Raw genomic sequence first — 23,034 nt, 5'->3', positions numbered from 1 at the left:
CCGCGTCCTTCGGTGTGGTGAGGTGTGCGAGGAGCTCCGAGACGCGATAAGGCATTAGAAAGCCCGAGCGCTGGCAAGAAGGGCGATAACCTGGTCTGAGGGCGTTTGGGGTGAGTTTTGCCATGGGCTCCCAAGGTTTCCCATTTCTACTCACACACACACGCAAAGTCTTGAAAGACACAGGTGGAAAATTTAAGAACATCAGGTCTTCCGTTATTCCAGGACCTTAAGGATTTGTCCTGTGTTAGCCCTTTGAGCAACGCGCAGTGTGTTATTGAAGTTGGTGAGCCATGATGGCACCGTCACTGTAAATTACTCAAAAGGTTATACCAGGAATCCTTTGAGGAGACTTATGTCTGCCTACACCTTTTCCAACCTTGCATTCCTGAGGCGGAATGCTGACCAGGAGAAGGAGGGTGGCAGTGGTGTAAATTAAAGTTGGAGAACACAAGTGGAAAAAATGTAAGCTTTATCCTTATGTTTAGAATTTTTTTTGCAGTGTTTTTTGTCTGAGTTTGGTCTTGCTACATCAGAAGGAATTTACTGTTGTGCACAATAATGCAGCCCCTCTTGCAGGTTTTCTGTTGTGAGTGGAAAATTTGTGCTTGGTGTTATTGAGTGGAAAATATTATGAAGGCCAGGGTCCTAGCACATTATTTTAAGCTTCTTGCTTATTTATTATTTAATACTGTACAAAACCATAAATCAAAACAGCATTTTATGAGCTTGAAGCACCTCTCAAGTTGTGCTTGAAAGATCTAAAGCAGACTGGAAAATCAAACAAATACCAGAGATGAGACCATAAAATGTAATGGGGGAGGTGGAGTAATGATTCCACTTCGAAACTGTTGAGCGCTGCCTACTTGAGGGCTGAAAATCCCAGCATGGCTTTTGAATTCAGTATTTGTTCCAAAAGTATTGTGTCTTTGTCTCCATGCAGTTCTTCAGTTCATACAAGAGCCAAGGGCTCTGTGTGCTCTGTTTATGATGATAGTTGCTGGTGGATGGTTCATGCTTGGTGTCTTTATTATGTAAAATTTTCACTTGTCATTAGAGAAGTTTATGTTCTGATAACTCTGCATACTTAACACAGGGTCTGTAATGTCCGTGGCTTTCTGTGTTTACAGTTATCTTCCCTGAACAAATGACCCAGATGATGCTATCCAAATGAAATATTCAAATGCCAGATTTCTTATCCCTCATATTAATATTTAAAAATTAAAAGTTAATCTGCAAGTTAACAACTCAAACACCCAGGAGAGATTGAAAGAACACATCTGCAGAAATCAGTTGAGATAGTGGAATTATCAGAACCTGCTCCCTTCCTCTCTGCTGGGGAACATGAAGGAAGACAGAGATATTATGTACAGACCTGAAAGGGAAAAAAGCCCAGCAAGCCTTAGAACAGGTGCCCCCTAAAAGGCCTTGCAGTGGGAGCAAGGTTTCCTGGAATCCTTCTCTCCTTGTGCTTAGCACACACAGAGTCATCTACTTCAGCAGGGAAAAAAAGTAGCTGCCTCTCCTAAATGTTTTTAGGCAGTTTTAGGCAACAGATAGTACCAGTGTGAAAGAAGATATATTGATCATTATGTTGTTTTCATTTGACCACAGACACTGAGGAATTTTAGTTCCATTGAGAGCCTGTTTCTGTCCTAACATGGACCTGGTTCAGTCAGCCTCCCCAGACATCACAGTCACTCGGGGGTCCTTGAAGAAAGTTCCCAGTGTCCTGAGCAGCCTCGTGGAGGAACCTAAAAAAAGACCTGCTGTCCCCCATCACCTGCTGGAATCAAGTAAGTTCCTGCTCTCTGACTGTTCCCAACCTTGTGGCAATTCTAGGACACACTTGGTTCATTTTTTTTGCAACTCCCATCCTGTTGCTTAAATTGCAGCTTCCTGAGAGCCTAAATCATGGGAGGGGTAGTCAGGAAAAAAACAGTGGCTGTGCTGATCCTGGCTGGCCCTAAAGTTTTGGGTGGCTTGTTGAAGCCATGATGCCAAGAGATGAACTGGTGGCAGGATCATGGATCTGCTGGGGTAGTGGATGGTGCCATAACTTTCCATTTATAAATTCATGCCTTTTTAAATGAAGAAATAATCTCTTTTTTTCCCTTGCTAATAAATCAGTATACAATAACTAGACTACTTAATGCAAGTACCACTCATGTGTGTTTCTGGTCTTTTTTTCTCCCTGTTTTGTGATCTGTAGAGATTTATTCAGAGGGTCAGAGGAGCAGGGTTGTGCAGCCTGAGCCTGCCGTGTTACACTATGGAGGGTATGAAATTGGAAAACATCATCAACAGATGCTGGTAAGTTCTGGAGCAGGGACCCCTTGGGGCTCATAAAAGGACAGCAGAATCTGAGTTGACCCCTTGTGGTCATGAGGCCTTTGCCCTGTGGAGTGCTCTTAAAAGCAGCACTTAAATTCAGTGGTCCTGTGGTAACAAAGAGATGAGTACCAGGCTGTGAGCATCACCCTCCTTTATACTCCCTGTCTGTATCAGTGTTTGTGATATGTGACTTGCACATCATGAATAGAGGATTTGGGCTTTAACTCCTCAAGAGACTTGCTTTCAAAATGTCCTTGGACTGTCACTGTGTCTGCAAACATGTTTACTGGTGGGAAAGTTTTGAAAGCACCTCTGGTCTTTTGCCAAGAACAATTTGTTCTGAGAAAGGAAATTCAGTGCATAGATTTGATTGCCTTTCCTTGTGAATGGTTTGGGTATTTCCTTTTCTACTCTCTGCTTTCTCTTTGTGTGCCTTTGTTATTCATGTTTTAAGTGTATTGAGACTGAGGTTGGTAGTTATATTGGACTAGGTTCTCTGAATGCAGTGAAAGTAAACAAGTGCAGGAGGCTTTGCAGGCTGAACTATCACTGTCCAAAACACAGTTGGTTATACACCAAAACAGAACCATGAAGTATTATGTAATTCTTTTTGGTTCAGATGTCCCTAAAAGTGATCAATAAGTTGTTTGTTGCAAGTAAAATATTTGTTCCTTTTGCATATAAGCAAAACAGCATCTGAATTTGATTCAATAGTAGCATCATTCTAGCAAAACTAACTGTTACTCCTTGGTTAAAAATTGGGACTTGTTTCCAAAGAATAAAAATGCAGGATGTAAGTTTTGCATAGTTTTATTTTAAATTCAGACCATATTTAGAATGTAAAGTAAAAATTGTTACTTCTTGCTATGGAAGGTTTTACAAAAAGTTTAGTTGGTATTCTTAACTGACCTCTTATATTGTAAAGTGTTTTGTGGTTTTTGTTTTCTTTTGTTCTGCAGAAGCTGATAAATATTTCTACCAATGCAGTAAACCTTCACATAATACCACCCCAGACAATGTATTTTCAGATCAAATACAACAAAGCAGTAAGTGCCAGAAAGTCCTCACTCTGCTCTTTGCATGCAGCACAAGTTTTGTGCCATATAAGCAGCTTTTACATGGCTTTTCTCTTGTTTTGGGTCATTTTCTAGCACCGGCTTGTCCCTGGTTTGTCCCTTGTGGTCACTGTTGATTTTTGCCCTGATGAGTGGAGGTATTACTATGACTGCATCCGAATTCACTGTGAGGTGAGCATTCATTGCAAAACGTGGTTAGAGTTGTAATGGAATAAAACAAATATTAGAGCATAATGATAAAGGTTTAGTTAATCCTCTAGAGACACATAGGTTTATTCCCAGTGAGTCTTGATTGGAGTATTTAACTTAAAGCATTAAAAATTTTTCTCTGCAAACATCCCAGAGCAGTAGGCAAGATTATATGACTTATTCTGCTATTCTTTGCCAGTAGATCAGTCTTTGTGGCACATTGATGTAATGACTTAGATAAGCAGCTCAGAGGAGCTCTAGAAATTTGTATAAAATATGGAAAGAGAGAAAGATACTGAAAGCAGGTGGAATATTAATGGTCTGAGGCACAACACAATGATAATTTTGAAGATGTTTTATGCCCACTTACTGGCCAACTACTAGAGAAACTTTTTATTTCCATAACAGGCTGAGAAAGTTGGGGCTGTTCAGCTTGGGGAAGAGAAGGTTACATGAAGACCTCATAGCAGCCTTCCAGTATCTGAAAGGGACTACAAGGAAGCTGGAGAGGGACTTCTTCATCAGGAACTGTAGTGATAGAACAAGCAGTAATGGGTACAAACTGAAAGACAGGAAATTTAGGTTAGATATTGGGAAGAAATTCTTTATTATGAGGGTGATGAGACCCTGGAACAGTTGCCCAGGAGGGCTGTGGATGCCCCAAGCCTGGCAGTGTTCAAGGCCAGGTTGGATAAGGCCTTGGTCAGCCCAGTCTAGTGTGAGGTGTCCCTGCCAATGACAGGGGGTGTTGGGACTGGATGATCCTTAAGGTTGCTTCCAACCCATAACATTATATGATTCTATGATTTACTAATTGTAAGCTATAAATATTTGCCCTTGTTTGTTTTTTGTTTGTTTGTTTGCAGGGAGATGATACCTTAGTTATTCCCATGCATGCTTACCCTACTGTGAATGTTGTAGAATTTCCATCATTTATAAATCTGTCTGATGTATCAATTGGTGAGAGGTGAGTTAAGGACAGACATTTGTCTACATTTTGCAAGACATGCCCGAACCCATTTTCCTCTATTCATACAACATAATGTTGAAAGCCTTAAGAAACTCAACTACCACCTGGACTGCAAAATAATTCCGTATATGAACAGTTTCAGGTGCACATTCACCATAACATAAATGCTGTGCAAGCTAAACATATATGAAGATGGGCTGGTTATTTTTGCTTCTTGTATTTAAAAGTATTTAATGAGCTAGACTTCATTTTACTTTGTCTATTGCATGGATATAGCACTGACTGTTCTCATAAACTAATCTGTAAGAGATGTTAATAGGAACTGAGAAGGGGAAAAGGAGAAGGCAGATTCTGTTTATTAGGGCCTAGTTTTGCAGTATATTTGCTGTATTAGTTGTAATTATGATGATTTCTGAAAATTAGGCCCCAGCACCATTATTTCTACAGTGGTTGAAGTTCAGTCATTCTGATGTGTTGGAGTTTTGAAAGTTTTCAGCACTTGCTTTTCTCATTGTCTTTCATGAGGAGGGCCATGGCAAAAGGCTGATTTCTGGTTCTGTACTCATTGTTGCTCCAGTTTGCATTGTTTGTACTTGCTAGATGTTACAGTCTGTAAGAATTTGAAGATGGGCATAAATAACCTTTAAAAAGTAATTTTTAAAAAATTTTCCATAATCAAATTATGTATGAGTAGGAGAAAGTAATGTCCAACATTCAAATCAAGATTTAACTCTTATTTCCTGGGGGGATGAAAGATCTGAAATATTTTGCTATTTTGGAACAGTGAGAAATTATGATTTTTACATTAATAAGTAACATACCCCTCTGAATGCAGGTAAATTAGTGCATGGTGTGTATAATACAATTTCCCAGCTTGTAATTGATGAACAACTGTACTTTGATTAACATGATTTTTCCTTTCTCTCTTTTCAGTAAGGAGTATGTTATCCCCCTGCAGTGCAGCTGTCCCATAGATTTTGAATTCCACATTGATATTATTCAGCCTCACAGAGCCTTCACTGTCCAGCCAACATTTGGTAGACTGACTTTAAAATTCTAAATGTTAAATCTGTATTTATTAGGTGTAATTACTTTGACAGTGTATTCAGTGCTGTACAGAAAAAACCTTTTCCTCAGGCAAAGCTTTTGCAGGTAAATGCTGCCAGTCATTTTCAGCCTCATGGCAAATAGCCATCTTAGCTGTAAGTTTCTTTAGGCAATGCCCAGCTTTGACAAAATCCAAAATGTTCCAAATGGTCCATGCAGCTTTTATTTTCCCAGAAGAATATCCCTGAAATAGGGTCATCCCAGTAAAACTTAAGTCAGACATTTTGGTAGCCGGAAACTAAAGCTGAAGGCCATCTGAAAAGCACTAAAATGTTTCAGCTCCTACTCAAAGCCATTTTGCTCAGAGTAATCATAGTATCATACAGTCACTTAGGTTGGGAAAGGCCCTGAATGTTTAGGGATCTGAATGGTGATTAAAGTGTTTGAGAAAATATTGGAATAAGTAGTAAGGAAATAAGGTCAAGCAGAGACAGGTAATGCATCAAATCCAGATGAGTCCCCTAGCTTGGAAAAGCTCAGAGGAATATGTTTATAAATGCTTTGCCCATGAAAGCAGAAAGTGCCAAAGACTTAAGACTAGCAGATGCAAGTGCAGAATTTCTACATATAAACAGGCAGTCATTTTCACAGCAGTATGAAATATTATAGCCCTACTGTCAAACCTCTCTGCTATTGCAAAATATCTTCTATTATCTGGCAGCAAGACATAGTTTTTGGAAGATGCTTTGAGACCAGAAAGATTTTCCATGCCTACTGCCACCATTCAAACAATTAAGTTGTTTTTAAAAAGTGGCCCAGAATGAGTTCCAGTACACTTAAGTGGGCTCATGTTATATGGACTCTTATTGTTTTTTCCTCTAATCACAGGAATCATTCCAGCCAATGGAAAAGTCAAAGTAACTGTGAAGTATTCCCCACTGGAGTATGGAACAGCACAAATGGCAATGCAGTTACAGATTTCAGAGTTTCACTCAAAACCCTATGTGTGTGTATTCACAGGAACATCAATACCACATGTGGCTCTGATGTATGTGTGGCTGACTGGTCTTGGAGTGGTTTTGCCCAGTTCTAAAAGATATTAATGTTATAGGATTTAATACAATTTTACTAAGATCTTTTTAAGCAAAGTCTTAAAAAGCAAACCAAAATCTTTTTGGTTTTTTTGGAGACTTACAATGCACTGAAGTAATTCTACTGTTGATACATGTACCTGCTCTTTTACACTGTTTGATTAGAACATCCTTCATTTACATTAAATAAAAAAAAAAACCAAACAAAATAAATATAATGAGAAGTTACATATCCTTAAAGAAATGTGAGCATCCTCAGCTTCTATCATTCCCACTTGTCATTCTTATTGTTGAGGCCTTGCAAGATGCAGGGGGCTTTGAGCCTTTTGGACTGTACTTAATTTTTTTGTGAAAAAATTAGACTCATATGTCATTTAGAGAATGCTTATGAAAGGAATATGTGTCCTTCTGACATCTAGAAAAGAATATATTGATGAACAACAAAGTCATCCAGAGAAAAAAGCTGTGTCTGGAAAACCTGTGTTGTGGAGAAGAGACCGGTTCAGCCAACTACAGTCGAAGCCTGTTCAAAAACTAAAGGTGTGAAAAGATAATAATTACAAGTACTTTTCTGGGCTGGAAATCTTCCATGATTCTGTTTCTTCCTATTAATTTATATCTCATAGGAAATTGAATACCAGAACCTCAGATTCCCCACAGACTTGTCAAATCCGTATTCTGTAGCTACTGTTTTGATTCAGGAACCAGGCAAATTGAAGTTAAAGGACGTAAAAGAAGGTAAAGTAATTAAGCAGCATAAACTTGGTCTTAGCATTATTTGTAGCTCTGATGAGGAGCTTGGCTTCAGAACTGCTGATGTGATGTGACTGTTGTTTCTGCGAGAACTCTCTCCTTAGCTCTATGTATTAATGGGTACAGTTATGTTAATGGATGTTTTTCACAATTAAAAATCCAGTCTAGACTGAGGTGTGATATGGCTTTCTGATGTTCCTGCAGCCCTGTCCCAAGGCAAAGAAGGAAAAAAAACAAGGCAGATGAAGGATGCTATATTTCAACTAAAAGTCAAACAAAATGTTCAGGAAGAGGAAGCAAATCATCTAAAGCGGTAAGTGCTAGTAAACCATGTTAATTAACCATGTTAACAAGACTGGGATTTGCTTAACCAAGGCCTTTATGAATGATGCATACAATGTCCACTAGTGCAGAATGCTGCCATTTTGTGTCTCAATACATTTGGTTTAAGCCTTAATTACTGATGTTTTATTTATTTTTTTCTCTCCTGCTTAAGAGCAGACTCAGTAGCATCCATAGTAGTACCCAATGAGGACTTTGATTGCCTTATTGTTCCATTCAAAAAGAAAGCTGCTGAAAACCTGGTTTGCCTAACCTTGTTCTCAGGCATCTCATCTTGTGCCCTTAAGGCCAAAGGAAGATTTTGTCATGGCTGTCAATAAATTGAGGATAAAATGAATAATGGAGTAAGAGCAGAATTACACTTGGAAGTGTACAAAAAACATGTAGATGCAGTGCTGATAGATGTGGATATAGTTTAGTGAAGTGTCAGGCAGTGTTAGGTTTATGCCTGGACTCAAAGATTTTAGAGGATTTTTCCAGCCTTAATGATTTTATTATTCTGTTGTACATCAACTGGTGCAAAGCAGATCACAGTTGGATCTTTAAGCACATGATGGTTTCATTTGAAATCCACAGATCATCTCATATGAATGTCATGGACACCTAGGCACCTCAGGAAGAGGGGAGTAAGTCTGCTTGCCTTTGAATAAAGCAAACTGTGCATTAAGTGAAGCATTTTTCTTGTCTCCACTGTAAATGCAGGCAAGTTCACAAGGGAAGTGATCCAATCTCTGCAGAGCTTAAAAAAGAGATTATTGAAAGCCGACAAAGGGAAGAAGAGCAATACAGGGTTAGTCTTTGATGTTTTTTTCTGTTAATTTAAAAATCACACTTATACTTTCATATTATGCACTGCACTGTGAATGTATCAAGCTCTCTACATGTTCAGTTTTTCTTCATTAATTAATGCAAACCTGGGGTAGTTGTGCTTGTAACTGCAGTCATATCTTTATTGTGCCTGTGCATCACTGTTTCAGGGGTGTTTTTGTCTTGAAGGTAGACAGAGAAAAGGGTAAGGTATTATGAGAAATGTAACAATATTTGCCCAAGTGAGCAGATTTGCACCCATGTTTCATTAGGACAGAGATTTGATTGAAACTCAGACCTGAAAAGACATTATTTTACTTTCTTTGACTTGCTTAAGGGTTGCAATAATCACACCCTAAAAGGGAATGAAGTCTGTGTTTCATTAAACACCTCCAGAATGTTGCATTGTGAGTTTCCCTAATTGTAAGGGAGGAAATAATTCACTGGATGCTTTGTGCTAATGTGATTTTTCTTTAAATTAGCTCCAAAGAGGAGATCCTATCATAGAACAGGAGTTTCAGAGGGGTGAAGTAGAAGTTTCCTCCAGACGTGTTACCCGGCATGTTAACCAGGTTTGTTCATATGTTTCTAGAGCCTGCTATATGCATGCTAAATTATCACCTCCCAAGCTAACAAATAGCCATAGATGTTTGACACTGAATAATTTTCCTCCTGATATTGCTGTTTCTGTGTCAGTGCCTTATTTCCCATTTTACTTTTAGGTAGGGCAAGCACCATGCTATGTGCACAACTCATCTTCTAATCTGCTCTGAGAGTCAAGTGGAAATCTGCAGGCCTAATCTAAGATTTATATGGCTTGTTTCTGAAAGATCTCTCAGGAGCTTTCTCATGCCTCATTGTAAGGTTAAGCATATCACAAGATTTCCAACTTTTACCTGCAGGTCAGATTGACAGGAACCTTTCTGGTACTTAGATTTTTTTGCCCTTCTCTTTGGCGTCTTTCACTCTTCTTTGGGTATGTGCCATTATTTGAGAAAGAATACTGGTTTTGCTGGGTGCCTGATTTGAGTCCTTACAGCTGTTTCAACTTCATGTCTGTACAAGATAAAGTGTGTTTTTGTTAGAGCCCCTGTCCATTGTCTTTGCTGTCCAACTGCCCATGGAGTGCACTGCAGTTCTGGTCTGTGTTGGTCATTTGTGTGGAGGCAGACCATGCCACACTATCTCTGCATTCCCCATACTCCATCTGCAAATACCTGGTGATTACCTCCCACTAAGCCCTGCAGTGAAGGTTTCTGGTTAGATGCCAATGCTGCAAATATTTTCACTGGACCAATTTCAATATTTAGAAATAACATACGTATTCAGGTCAAAGTGTGACTTGGGATGGAGAAAAATTCTACCTTATCTAGTTGTAAAAAGGATTGTCCTTTCTCTTTTCTGTTTCCTTTTTAAAAAATACACTGTGCAGCAACCAAGTGTCCATCCCACATTCGACTTGCTCCATAATGACCCTTGGGACAGCAGAAAGAGGATGTTCAGGAAATTCCAGCAAGCAGCATACAAGGTAAAGTGAACAACCAGAATGCAGTGTGAGGGCATGACACCTGGGAAACAGCATAAAAGAACAAGCAACCAGCATGGGAGGACTGTTCACATCTAGGTAGGGATTAGGTAACTTGATAAATGTGCCCCTACCTCACCAGGAAATAAGGATCTGAAGTAAGTTTTGTATTCAATTCATCTTTCATATTGCAATTGATACTAAACAAATGCAGATAAATTCAGAATTTTTTTTTAAGGAAAAAAAATACTTCTGCACAAAAAAGATTTAAAAATGCATATAGAGTACTGCACCCTGTTTTGGGCCCCTCGTACAAGAAAGAATTTAACAAGCTGGAGTGAATTCCATGTAGAGCCACCAAGATGTTCAGCTTTAGAGCAATTTCTCTGTAAGGAGACAATCTGGAGAAGGAAAGTAGAGGGAGAAAACAGCACCTTCCAACTCCTCTGAGGTTACTGATGATAGAGGATCTTTACAATGGTGCATGATGGGAACATGGGAAGCATCAGATAGAAATTCAAATAAGGGAGGTATAGACCTGGAAACTAAAGGCTAATCAGTAAAACCACTTATTTAATTTGGTTTCAGTATTATCTAACATCACCACTGCTCTTTCCTCAGTAAATCTTAATGGAACAAGCAAGAGGGAAGTATTCTGCTCTTCTAGTGTCCGGTTTGGATATTCTTCAATCTATTAATAATACTGAGGTCTTGAAATTAAATACTCTCTTTTATTGTACAAATAAAGAGGTAACCAAATGGCCCCATCTGGTATTAAAACTGAGGATTCTTTATTTTTTCCATGTAGGGTATGGGCAAAAACACAGTGCAGGTTGTTGTTTACTCATTTTCAGAGCTACAAAAATTAATATGGCCCTGGTTAACTGATTGTATAGTTATATGACTGTAAACACCAAGCTAGTTATATGACTGTAAACACCAAGCAAAAGACATAGCAAAAAAAAAAATAAAATCTGATTAACCTGTAAGACTAAATTTAAAAATTTAACTGTATTTTTTGTGTAATGTCATTATAGAGTTGAGATCCGTTCTACATCTTTCCTTCCCACTTTCTCTGAACAGAAAACTATATTAAAAATTCTCAAATAGAGATGTCTGAGTGAGCTCTGGAGAATAAATACGGGTGTAACATATACAGTATTTCTATGGCTGCAAATCTTAGGGTGTTTGACTTCAATTTAAAAATCATTCTCTCAGATTTTGGTTCAGATTCGTCTAAAACGTTTGTTGCTTCTGTTGCGTGGACTGCCCAGGGAGGCCAGAGGTCTGGAGGAAGGCTCTGGGTCTGGTAAGGATTAGAAGAACAAGTTGATATTTTGGCCATGGGCTATGATAATTCAGGTTGTGCTGCAGTGTGTCTAGTGCATTACCTGTCTGGTGCAGTGTGTCTGGTGCAGAGTTCTTATAAAGGAGTGTTCCAGAAAGAAATAGAAGTTTGACAAGGTAGAGGCATAGAGTGGATTGGATGGCCTTTAAAGGCCATCCAGTCCAACCTCCCTGCAAGAAGCAGGGACATCTTCAATGAGAGCAGGTTGCTCAGAGCCCTGCCCAGCCCGACCTTAAATGTTTTCAGGGATGGGACATCCACCACCTCTTTGGGCAACTTGTTCCAGTGTTTTACCATCCTTGTTGCAAAAAACTTCTTCCTTATATCTAATCTGAAACTGCCTTATTTTAGTTCAAAACCATTACTTCTTGTCCAATGGCAACAGACCCTGCTAAAATGTGGAAGTGGCTGTAGTCAAGATACATCTATTTTCCATACACATTATTTACCATGTTTAAGAAATGTGATTAACTATTCTTGGGAACCTTGCAGTTTATCTACTTAATAACAGGGCAGAAGCTGTGGATACTCCATCACTGGAACTGTTCAAGGCCAGGATGGGTGGGGCTTTGGGCAACCTGATGTGATGATAGATGTCCCTGCCCCTGGCAGAAGGGTTGGACAAGGTGGTCTTTAAGGTCCCTTCTAACCCAAACCATTCTGTGGTTCTGTGTGTAGGCCTGAGGAGCAATGAAAGGACAGATGGGACTGTGTGAGAGACAGGGAGATGAACAGATCAGGTGGAGCCCAAGAGGTGAGAGTCACAGGATGACAGGAGCTTACTGCAGGGGGGATGGAAGGGGGAAAGACACCTGAATGTGATGAAGGCAAGAGGTCTGAACTCAGTGAAATGAGACAGTAGGAACCATGAGACACATTGCCAGGTAGCCAGTACTGGGTTGAGTTTTTGTCCTCATTGTTTTCTCATAGAAGTGTTTTTAATCAGTTGGGTTTTTTTACATGGGAATGAAAGTGCTGGTCTGGAAAAGTGACTTGTTATTTAACATCATAGAAGAAAACTGGCTTTGGATGGGAGTCACTGTTGGGTAAATAGGAGACAGAGAAGATTTTGAGTCTCCTATTTCCCACTGCCTTCTAGACACACACAATTTGACAGCTCCTGAGACACACTGTTCCATATTAGGTCTTTTCCTGCTTCTACAATAGGGACTTTTAATTCCCAGGATGCAGGAGATGCAGAAATACTGCAAATAGAAGGTGTAATGACATTTAGTGTAAGAGAGGCCTCTGACTTGTCTCAGCCTTGCTGTGAGCCATGCTGGAAGGAGTGGGCTGTGATGTCTTTTTAGGAAAGGGGAAATTAAATCTGTCAGCTATTCAAGGTATTGTGCTCATATTTTATAGATGTGACATTTAAAGTCTTTAGGAAGTATTACTTTACTTTTTATATTTAAATTTCTAGACATCCTGGTTTAGGAAAATGTTAAATACATTTTGTGGCTTGATTCTATTTCTGAAACAGTGTATTAAGATACATTACAAAATCTTAATATTTGGTTTCCACTCATGACAGAAAGCAGGAGTTTCAGCAAAGCAGAGAAGAGTGAAGAACATAAGGACTTTTCTTCCAGAATATCTGAAGATGATATATTGCCTTTTGAATTCCCCTTTTACAGGTCCCATGAACTACACAATTATTTGGTAGGTGCAGTGACTTAGATATTAGTCAGCACTCTAGAATTTTTAGAATAGAATTTTGTTGAAAACATTGGCCCCAGGGCTGATAGTACTTTTATTAAAATTTCACAGTGTAACTGGTGTTCTGGGGTTCTGGCAAATTAATTCAGGACCTCAGATTTACTAAGGGTTCTGCTGAAAACAGTAAAAAATTTTTTTTCATTCTCTTAATTGTATCCTAGAATTGTGAGCAATACATTAATGCTCAGAGTTAGTTAACATCCATTTTTCAGAAGCAAAGACAAAAATAACTGAAATGCTGGAGTCCAAGAAAGAACAACAGAAATATCAAACTGTAACAAGTAAATATTTGCATAATTATTTCCATATGTTTTCAATTAACTGTGTTCATGGATTGCTGCCAATACAAAACAAAATGCCCACCATATTACTTTTTTAAAATATTGTTCTGTTTCAGGCACCTGATGCTCTTGGCCCTGTTCCTATTGAATCTGTAGACGTGAAAGTTGAAAACATTCTTCCATTTTATGACTTGAAGGTGAGTCAGTACACCTGCCTCATGTTTCTCTTTCCTGTGCAGTTAAATGGCCTCTGCACAGCCCAGTAAAAATGTTGCTTTTATAAGGCTGTATGATTTTTAGCATGCTTTTATTAAAACCAAATCTCACCAGTTTCCATGAGTAACCAATTTACAGCCAGCAATATTCCCCTCTCTCCATTCAGAGATGAATCACCTTAGCTGAAATTATTGTATCTCAAAGATCAAATTCCTGGTGAAGTATGGCTTCTCGAAGTTTTGGTTGTGTACCATGTCCTGGGAGTGTCTTTTACCATGGAGATGTGATGCATCCATGATAAAGCCAAATGTTCCACTCCATTTATGAGTTAACTAGAAGTGATTATTGTCACTTTCTGCAGCATATCTTTTTTTCTTTGCACTTAGGTTCCTCAGCATTGCAAGATTATGAAGTATCAGCCCTTTAGTACACACTATGCAGCCACAAGTTACAAACCTGTAAAACTTTCCCGACCACTGAGGCAGGGAGCCCAGGTAAAAAAGTCACTCCCAACCCCACATTTCCACATTTGATTATTTTTGCACCAACATTTTATACTGAAAGATTTACTACACACTAAAAATCTTTGATGTCTGTGTTTTTCAAGGATGAATTGATTCAAGTGACTCCTTCTCCTTCTCCTGAGGGGCAGCTCTCCCAGAGGAGAGATTTTGACAAAGAAGCAGCAGGAGATATCAGCTTGTTAAGCCTGGTTCCTCCCCAAGCTTTAGTCCACCCAAGGGAGAGCAACCCACTTCGCATTTTTGTGAGTAGGAGTTGGCTTCCATAAAGAACCTAAGAAAGGAGCAGAAGTGTGCTTATTTCATCAGAAGCCTGATGTGGAATTTGTGGGCAGTTTTCTTACTCAGATTGGTTTTAAAGCTATCCAGAGTGAGAGTAATCCTTCATGGTGCAAGCTCTGATATAGAGGAATCACAGAGCTCTGATAGGAATCCCAGAGTTCATCCCACTGAGAGGGACACTATTTCAGTTTAGAGTGGATTTTGATCAGTTCAGGGGAGGGATGATAAGACAAAATTGCAGTGAAAGCAGGGAACTGGAGACTGCTCCAGTCTGACACTCCACAAAGGATCAATGATCACAGGATTTCTGGGAGCACCATGGAACCCCTCCCTTCTTCTCCATTTGTTTCCCCATTTGGATGTTAGAGGAAAGGCCATGATCTTGGCATCTCAGTCCATCTGTAACCTCACATTCTTTCCCAGGTAGGTAGGATAGGTGCAGTCTTTTCCTGCTGTTCAGCTAGGTGACTACAGATCTGCCTAATCTTTGGGTAAACAGAAAAGTGAAGTCAAACTCTACTCACATTGCATCCTGCTTACAGTTTCTAAGAGTTCTCACAGCATCCCAAACCACATTCCCAAGCTGTTAGGCACAGAGATTCAAAAAATCACTGCCTCTTGAATGGGAGGGTTTTCTGTTACAGTTGTCATGTAGATTGTGCCACAGCTGCAGGAGGTATTTCCCCCAGTGCAGCACAGCCTGGAGCTCTGGAGGTGCCTCTGAGCAGGCAGAGACAGCTGTAGGGCTCAGTGCAGGGCTGTGCATGGGCACAGGCAGATCTCCCACCCAGCATGGCACTGTGCCTGCTGGGGGTGGCTCTGGCTCCCAGCCCTGCCCACTGTGCTGGCCTGGTGACCTTGGCATAACATCTCTGATGCAGATTTGTCCCCCTCACACACAGCTAGGACTCCAGTGGACGTGCTGATGAGTTCCTCTGTGCATCTCTTTCATCCCTCTGTCACAGCAGTGTGAGAGCCAGGCACAGCTTGATCCCACACTGCCCAGCACTGGGCTTTGTCCAGAAACAGATGCTAATGCAGGGAAATGGATGGCAAAATGTGAAGCCATGTGTGCTGTGGCTTCCACCATAGCAAGTCCATTTTCCCTTCTTGGATTCTGAACTATTCAGAGAATCAGCAATGGATTTCAGAATAATTAGGCAATAGTTTTTTTCTTCCAGACTGGGAGACAACAGCTAAATTGCTGTATTTTAGACAGTTGGGAGCATGAATAAATCAGACAACACTGTAGGATGAGGGGAAGATACAGAAAGTGAAGGATCATACTAAACAGAGCAGTCAGAGTAAGACAAAGCTGTGAATCTGAGGAGACTACATTAGTTGTAAGAACTGAAAGTTCATTAATTAGATTTGTTATGGTACTCAGAGCAATTTATTAAAATAATCTCTTCATTGTTTTTAGAACCCCATTCCAGGATTAGTTCCATTTTTACTTCCTTTGGCCTATTGTGAATCAGATATTGAATATCATCTTTGTCCTCATCCAAAATATGCTGTTACCAAGGAATGCCCCAGAGGATCCAGTATTCCAGTCACACAAAAGAAATTTCTGGATCACACGGTATGTTGTTTTGGGTTTATTGTATGAGTACCTGTCTGGGGTATGTTCTTCCTGAAAACTTGCACTAAGGAATCAAAATGGAAGGTGGAGTCATTCTAGATAGAAAATATTTTCAAATATAAATTATGTATGCACCTAAATAGTCAGTACATGGGCCAGAATAACTAATTCTGCTTAGGCTTTACCCATGTCTCTTACTTATGCCTTCATGTTTCTTTGCTCTTTCCATGTGTTCACTGTTGTATTTTCATGTCCTTACAGTGATGGAAGGATCTTTGAAATATATTCAGCTCCCCAGATTCAATTCTCAGCCAAGATGCTCTGTCCTGTAAGCCTCTCTGCATTATATATTGGAGGTCTGATTGTGTATCACTTGTCATTTCAGGAAGTGATTTGTGGAGTAATGGAATGGAGAAAATTCTCACCAGTGGAGTATTCCACTTTTTCTAACATTCCCATATTGTCAAATACAGTACTTAGGTAAGAAAGAATTTGAAAACACAAATCCTCTGTTGAAAGAGGATTTGAAAGAATTTGAAAACACAAATCCTAGTTTCTGCTGCCCATAGCTATATTGATACCACTAGTCCCACAAGTGAAAGTGGGCCTACAAGTGGAATTAATTGCTGCTCAGAAATCCAAAACCAACAGGAAATAAACTCCTACTGAACTCCTAGAAGGGTGGATTAAGAGCAATATCATTAAAAGAAATGCCTGTCCCAGGAAGGAGAATTCCAGTCTGGGCTTTCTATAACATCTCTCCTGAAAGCTTGTTGACTCAGTCCTAGAAGACCTCAGGAGGTACAAACTCTGTCTGTAAAACCTTTAACTTATGGACACTTGCACCCAGTGCTAGCCAACATCTCTCAGGCTCACGTTCTCTCATATCACAGCAGTTTCTGGTGCAGCCAGATTTTCCACAAATATTTAAAAGTACATCATCTTCATTGTAATTGCAACTGCTGTGAAGCTTCAAAATATGAAAATACCATTAGTATTAATACATTAAACTAATACAATTTCCATCACAGGGATCCTTACAGTTCAGATTTGCTTCCAGCAGATCTACCACCAGTGCTGAATGACTTGCCTGAGAGAGACAAGGAGAACATAATTGACCAGTAAGTTTCTCCTCTATTCTGTACATGCTGTTATTGACTGTGTCTAAACCACTTGTATGGATGTGTCAAAACCTGTTCCAGGAGATCCTCAAAGGCAAAGGCACAAAGTCTCTTTTGCATAAAACATACTTTTGTTCTTGTTGGCTAAAAAAACACTTTCAAAAGGACAAAGGCAAATTGTTCATCATCTTATTCATTTTAGTGAGACAGATGAAGCTGCGTTCAACATGATTCTTACTCCAGAGATGGTGAAAGCTGAATTTCCACAAGTTGAGGGGGCACTCTCAGAAGAATATGAAGGACAGTCAATAAAAATAGAAAGGTAGGTATATTTTGAAATAACAAGAGAGAAATGGAATCTAAAGTCAAGCATCAGAAGTTTTCTCAGAATTGCATAGAGTCATACTGAGGTGCTCTAGGGGCTCCATCACAAGTGCAATGCAGACCTCGTACTTTGAGCAAATTTGCACTGCAAATTCAGTCTCTGGATTTTACTTCAGAAAGCATTGGCCTGGATCTCTGACTATGGTTATATCAGCATGATCTAACACTCGAGGCAGTTTGCTTGCTTTCTCAGAGATGTTCAACATTCTTGGACCAGCGACTTTTGCTTTTCATTGACCCTTTTGGTTAGATATTTATGCATGCTGGCAGAGAAAAGGGCCCTTAGAATTTCCCCTTGGCATGGTGCTTTTTTCTCTGGCTTTTCTTAGGAGTGTTTCATGTTTGCTCAGCTCAAACTTCACACTCTCCCAGCTCACACCACAGCAGGCAGTGTGGGTGGCAAGTGTTGCAGAGCAACACAGGTAAAAGTGCTGAGTTCTAACCTTGGAGCAAGTGAATTCATTTCTGTCCAACAGTTATCCCCTCTTTAAAGTTGCCATGATGGGGCTTAGATACCAGGATGTTCAAGATAACCTCAAACTTTCAGAGCTATCAAGAGATTTGAATGTCTGCTTTACTTTTGCACGGGAAGAATTTTCTGTAAAAATATAGATATGTTGCACTCGGTGCTGGTTTTTACATTTTATGACACTGGTTGTTAGAACATGGGGATTTGGGACAGCTTGAGTAACTAAAGAGTGATCTTTTTCTCCCACAGTGATATAGGGCTGGATAGTGCTTTCCCTGGGTAAGTCATTTTATAACATTCTTTCTTTCTTAAATCTTAGATGTTTTCAGGAAAAAAAAATTAAAATAATTTTCAATATTAGACAACTCTGGGTGTTGATATTTACTTGTTGAAATCTTCCCTATTATTTTGGGTTTGTAAAGAGGGAAGCAAAAATTTCTTAGCAAACAATGAAGTCCCAATCCTTTGTCACCGAAAGATTCTTTGTTGTTATTGAGGGGTTGGTGTTTCACTGGGTGACAGAGAACATATTGCTTCTCTACAGCAGTTTTGTCCTTAAGGCAAACCAGGTTTTCATGTGGCTGCCCTTGTTCTGGCAATCACAGCTTGTGTCCCTACATGGATAAAATGTAATAATCAGTTTGTGTTACCTGTCAGATGGTTAACTTTTCTGACTAGCCAAACCAAGAGTTAAGTGTTCTTTCCAGTTTCAGTGCCTTTTCAGTTCTGCATCAGTAATGGAATACCCTGTGTTCATTATGAGAAAAGAAATCACTAGTGCCTCTTTCACTGGATTTTGAAGACATTCCTAAGTATTTTCCCTGATTATTATAAATACAAATGATGCTTTAAATTTCTTGCAGAGACCAACAAAATGGTCCAGATGGACATTTTCAACTCCAGAACAGTGAGATGGGAGAGAAAATTCAAAAACATCTGGAGACATTGAAGCTGAAAGCATTTAATAAAACCCTTATTCTGGGATAAAAATTATTTTACAAAGTTCATGGCCTGGCCCTGCTTATCCTGTTAATGTATGAGGCCTCTCCTGTCCCAGCTACATTTACTTATTGTTCAGTGAGGTCAGCAACTTCATATGCAAAGAGAAGAGAACCACCAGTAATGCCACCTCTGTCAAGGACTCTCACTGTGCTCACTACCCCAAACACAATAATCACTCCAGTGAGAAACCTCATCCTTGGACCTGCTTATTTTGTTGTGGTGTGAAGGACCAGAAAACCTTAATACCACCATGTAAATAGTTTGGTAATTAGTTTACAGCCCACAGTTTTCAAATAAAATGTGAAAAGACCTCATGACGAAAATTTTCTGATTTTGTTTTTTTAGTTCTGACCTGTCCTTGAATTTTTGCAGGTAAGTTGCTAAATCTCAGACTTGACAGTAAGCCATATATTTGATATTTTTAAGGAAAAGGAAGGCTTGAACACCATTACTGTCTGCAAAGACAATGTCCAAACAAGTCTCATTGGCTGTTCAGGGATTTAATTCAGTGCACGGGTCTTGGCAAAAGCATGCATGGGTTGAGTGAATGAACGGCAGAGCCTCATGAGAAACCTGTAATGCTCTGGGTGTATTTCCTAGGAAAGGAGATTTCTCGGCATATCATCTTGCAGCTGAGATGTCTCCTACTTTCTTGTCAGCAAGCTGGACTTGAGACAAAATTGTTTTTATCCATAGTGAATTGATTGCTCATTTTACAGAGTGGTCCAGGCTGTTTGTGGTGAAAAGCACAAATCTTCTGTGCTAAAAGACATGGAAATTGCAGCAATACCCACTGCATTCCTAGGAGCCATGCTTCTTTCCAGGCATACTTAAAGCACCTAGGAAAAGAAGTTTATTTCAGAGAGTGATCAGTGTGGACAAGCTGTAAAAAGCCCAGGGAGATAGAAAATGGGAAAGCAGGGTGAAAAAGCTGTAGATTAGCCTGTACTATACTAGCTACAAACGATCTCTGCTCACTTCAAAGAAATAAAAAGCTGTTAAGTTTCTGCTAACTGTCTAATTGACAAGGGATTGTTCAGAATGCAGGTCTGGATATCTGCAGATTTCTCTGACTACAAACAACTGCCTGAACTTGTACACATTGTTTTTTTTCATCTAGGAGTTCTGAGGGAAGCAGTTGATCTTTTAAGAGATGAGCTAAGAGTTGAGTATGTCTTTTAACGTGACCATGACAAAAGCATTATCAGAGTTTACAGTGAAAGCATTCACAGTTCATAATTCACTGCTTAGGTAAATCAAACAGATAATTCTTTGGAACTGTTATCTATCAGCTAAATATCTAGTCTAGTAAAAAGTGTCCCAGAACAACAGTGATTAAACAAAGTTAATCTCTTTTTCTTCCAGCAGTATCACACTGCCTCCCTTCTCCAGAACAGTTTCCTGGTCATCCCAATGGAAATTAATCATGCTTCTCCATTGTCCAGCGAAAGACACTGACCTTTCAAAGACATCAACTCCCTTTCTGAGAAGTCATCCTCCTTTCTATGTTTTAAGGTTTTTAGGGGCCAGGTTTCAGTGTTCAGAGAAGGTAAGAAAATCCATTATCTTGCACTAAAATCTTCCTAAAATTCAAAGAGACTGATGGCAGTGTGCAGATGTCCGTGCTTTATATCCCTCCAGGTTATGGAGGTGAGAAACCATCAGAGCCAGTCCAGCTATGTCTAAGAACATGAAATTTGGCTAAATTATCTGAAGTCTTAAGTTTTCATGAGACCACTTAAGTCAACCCCTGGTTGACTACTGAACACTTTCAGAAATGGGACATAAACCTTAAGAATTATAACCTGCAGTTGGTGGCTTTTCACAGTTCTGTGTTCAGTGTTTGATGTAAAGGACTGAGATGTTACAGAAAATTAATTGGAAGAAAAAGGAATGATATAATGGAAAATGTGCCTTATTTGGGGAATCTAAGGGCTGCATTTTTACTGATGCAAGTGGGAAAGTCAAATGTGTAAATTGATGTGCAGAATGTGCAGACAAGTTTACTTCCATTCACTACAAGTAAAATTGCTACTGCTTCCCTTGTTTGGAAAGGATTAATTGGCTAAATGACAATGCAGCCGTTTTACTAATTAAGATATATCCATTTTGCCTGAAAAAGCCTGTCCGATTAGCAAGGTTAATAAACACTGACTCACTCTTCAGCTTTTCTCCCTCTTATTACATAAATTAGCACTAACCTCTAAATCAAATAAAAGGTACATTTTAAAAATTAAGAAAATGTTACTGTGGAAATGATCCATGAGCTTAAGTGCTCAGTAACAGGATTATTAATCTCACTTACTGTTCCATGATGAGAAAACCCATCAAGGTCTTTAAAATGTAAATTAATTATGTTTTATTAGAAGGCTGTGAGGAAAACAGCAATGTGTCTGATGTAAAGAAATGGGTGAATTATATTCTCAGCTCATAAGAATATTTCATAAACTAAAGAAACCTTGTTACCTTTGAATTTGTAATGCAAGGTTCAGTTATTCCAAGGTCCAGCTGAAGGTTTTTTTATCATCTGGTCTTTTTTCTGCACAGGTTTTCTTCTGTCTATGCTCACACTGCATCCTTTGCCATATTGAAACACCTCAAATGCTTCTCTCCAGCTGTTTAACCATGGAGAATTTTAGCTCTTGCTGAGCTCTCTCCTGCTCTTCCTGTTTAGTTGAAAACAGCAGGCAGGTTCATAATTTATTGGGGGATATGCAAATGGTGTAATTTCCTTAGGAGGCTGGATAAAGGTAGAGAATAAGGACTTCTCTGTGTACAAGTGTGGGTAAATTTCTTTGTAAATGTTATTGTAAAGTGCTGCTCTGCAATCTGTGAGTACATAAATTCTTATGGTTCCTTTAGAGACACCAAACAGCCCACATGAGGGATTCTATGATCTTTGAAAATCACAGCTCTCACTGATGTACCTAGGTTTTGTACAGAAGTCATTTTAAGGCAGAATTGGTTTAAAAGTTGGAGTTTTTCCTCTCTGTTTTCTGCTTCTCCTGTTGTCAGTCTGGGAACCAGCACTGGTTGCTTGGAATAAGTCCTTTTCTTCGAGCAAATGCAGCTTGATATGACAGCTTTCTCATGTTGGAATCCATAAAGTTAAAGGGTTTTTAGGAAATGGTTAAAAAAAAGTATGTAGGCCTTAGATTGGAGTTTTGTTAGCATTGCAGAAAAGTTTCCCATGCAAGCAGAAAAGTTTCCCAAGCAGTAGACGTGACAAATAACAATAGGCCTCTGTAGAATTGGCTTTAAGATGGCAACAAGGTTATTTAATGTATATCTTTAGAGGTTAGCATGAATAGAACTTTGTTCTTTGTCTCTTATGAACCAGTGTTTGTTTTAGCTACGATTACGTATGTTTTATAAGATCGGATAGAATGCTTGTCAATACGTGTTTTCTGTGTGTGATTGGCTGAAATCTAGACTGAGATGATTTTATGTATTTCTGTATCAGCTCTCCCAGGGAGGACATTTTGGGGTGGATCAGTGAGCTGTCATGTCTCCATTTTGTATTTTGAGACTGATGTGCTGGAAATAAAAGCAAAAATCTCTTCACTGGTCTGGTTACAATGTTATCCACATTTGGATATTTTGCCGCGGCCTAGTGGGTTCCTTTTTTAAGACGTGGGTTCCTGACACAATTGGACTTATATCTACCCGTCCCCCGCAATATTCTCAAAATATTTTTGTTGTTTTGGGATTTTTTTCCTGAAGTATAAAAAGCCTTCAGAGAGGAATCTAAGCAGTGACCAGTGTCTGCAACTGTTTGGTCTGGTATGGAATCAGCTCTTCCAGCCTGAGCACCTCCTTGGCATCCTCCAGCTCTGCCTGCTGCCAAAGTGTGGTCAGTGGTAGCAACTTTAGTGTGGGGCCTGGAGAGCCATCAGGAGTACAGTGCTACAGCCACACAATCCTTCTCTGGGCCTTGTGGTTTGGGATATTGTCAGTAGCAGGGTCTCTTGAGTTGCT

The 23,034-nt window shown here is 39.4% G+C and overlaps 1 protein-coding gene across 1 annotated transcript; it reads left to right on the top strand.

Annotated features, from left to right (window-relative positions):
• Nucleotides 1–19,330, top strand: CFAP221 (cilia and flagella associated protein 221). The gene is made up of 25 exons (XM_059476162.1): nucleotides 1–110; nucleotides 1,612–1,793; nucleotides 2,210–2,310; nucleotides 3,291–3,377; nucleotides 3,483–3,578; nucleotides 4,463–4,563; nucleotides 5,500–5,603; nucleotides 6,502–6,661; nucleotides 7,124–7,244; nucleotides 7,331–7,442; nucleotides 7,662–7,770; nucleotides 8,502–8,589; nucleotides 9,089–9,178; nucleotides 10,039–10,134; nucleotides 11,350–11,440; nucleotides 13,014–13,141; nucleotides 13,596–13,676; nucleotides 14,082–14,189; nucleotides 14,303–14,461; nucleotides 15,922–16,080; nucleotides 16,466–16,560; nucleotides 17,112–17,201; nucleotides 17,404–17,523; nucleotides 18,304–18,333; nucleotides 18,918–19,330. Exons 2-25 carry the CDS (start codon nucleotides 1,658–1,660, stop codon nucleotides 19,039–19,041), a joined length of 2,586 nt encoding a protein of 861 aa, XP_059332145.1. The 5' UTR covers nucleotides 1–110; nucleotides 1,612–1,657; the 3' UTR covers nucleotides 19,042–19,330.
• The last annotated feature ends 3,704 nt before the right edge of the window (nucleotides 19,331–23,034 follow it).

The sequence above is a fragment of the Ammospiza nelsoni genome, chromosome 7, assembly GCF_027579445.1.
Source record: "Ammospiza nelsoni isolate bAmmNel1 chromosome 7, bAmmNel1.pri, whole genome shotgun sequence".
NCBI classification, from domain to species: Eukaryota; Metazoa; Chordata; class Aves; order Passeriformes; family Passerellidae; genus Ammospiza; species Ammospiza nelsoni.
This window is presented reverse-complemented; position numbering and strand designations above follow the sequence as displayed.

Bases quoted from the DNA above. Each gene is read 5' to 3' on its own strand.
- CFAP221 (XM_059476162.1), top strand. From the start codon at position 1,658: ATGGACCTGGTTCAGTCAGCCTCCCCAGACATCACAGTCACTCGGGGG. The intron at 7,771-8,501 runs GTAAGTGCTAGT...CTGTAAATGCAG, and splicing joins GAAGCAAATCATCTAAAGCG to GCAAGTTCACAAGGGAAGTG. The intron at 17,524-18,303 runs GTAGGTATATTT...TTTCTCCCACAG, and splicing joins CAGTCAATAAAAATAGAAAG to TGATATAGGGCTGGATAGTG.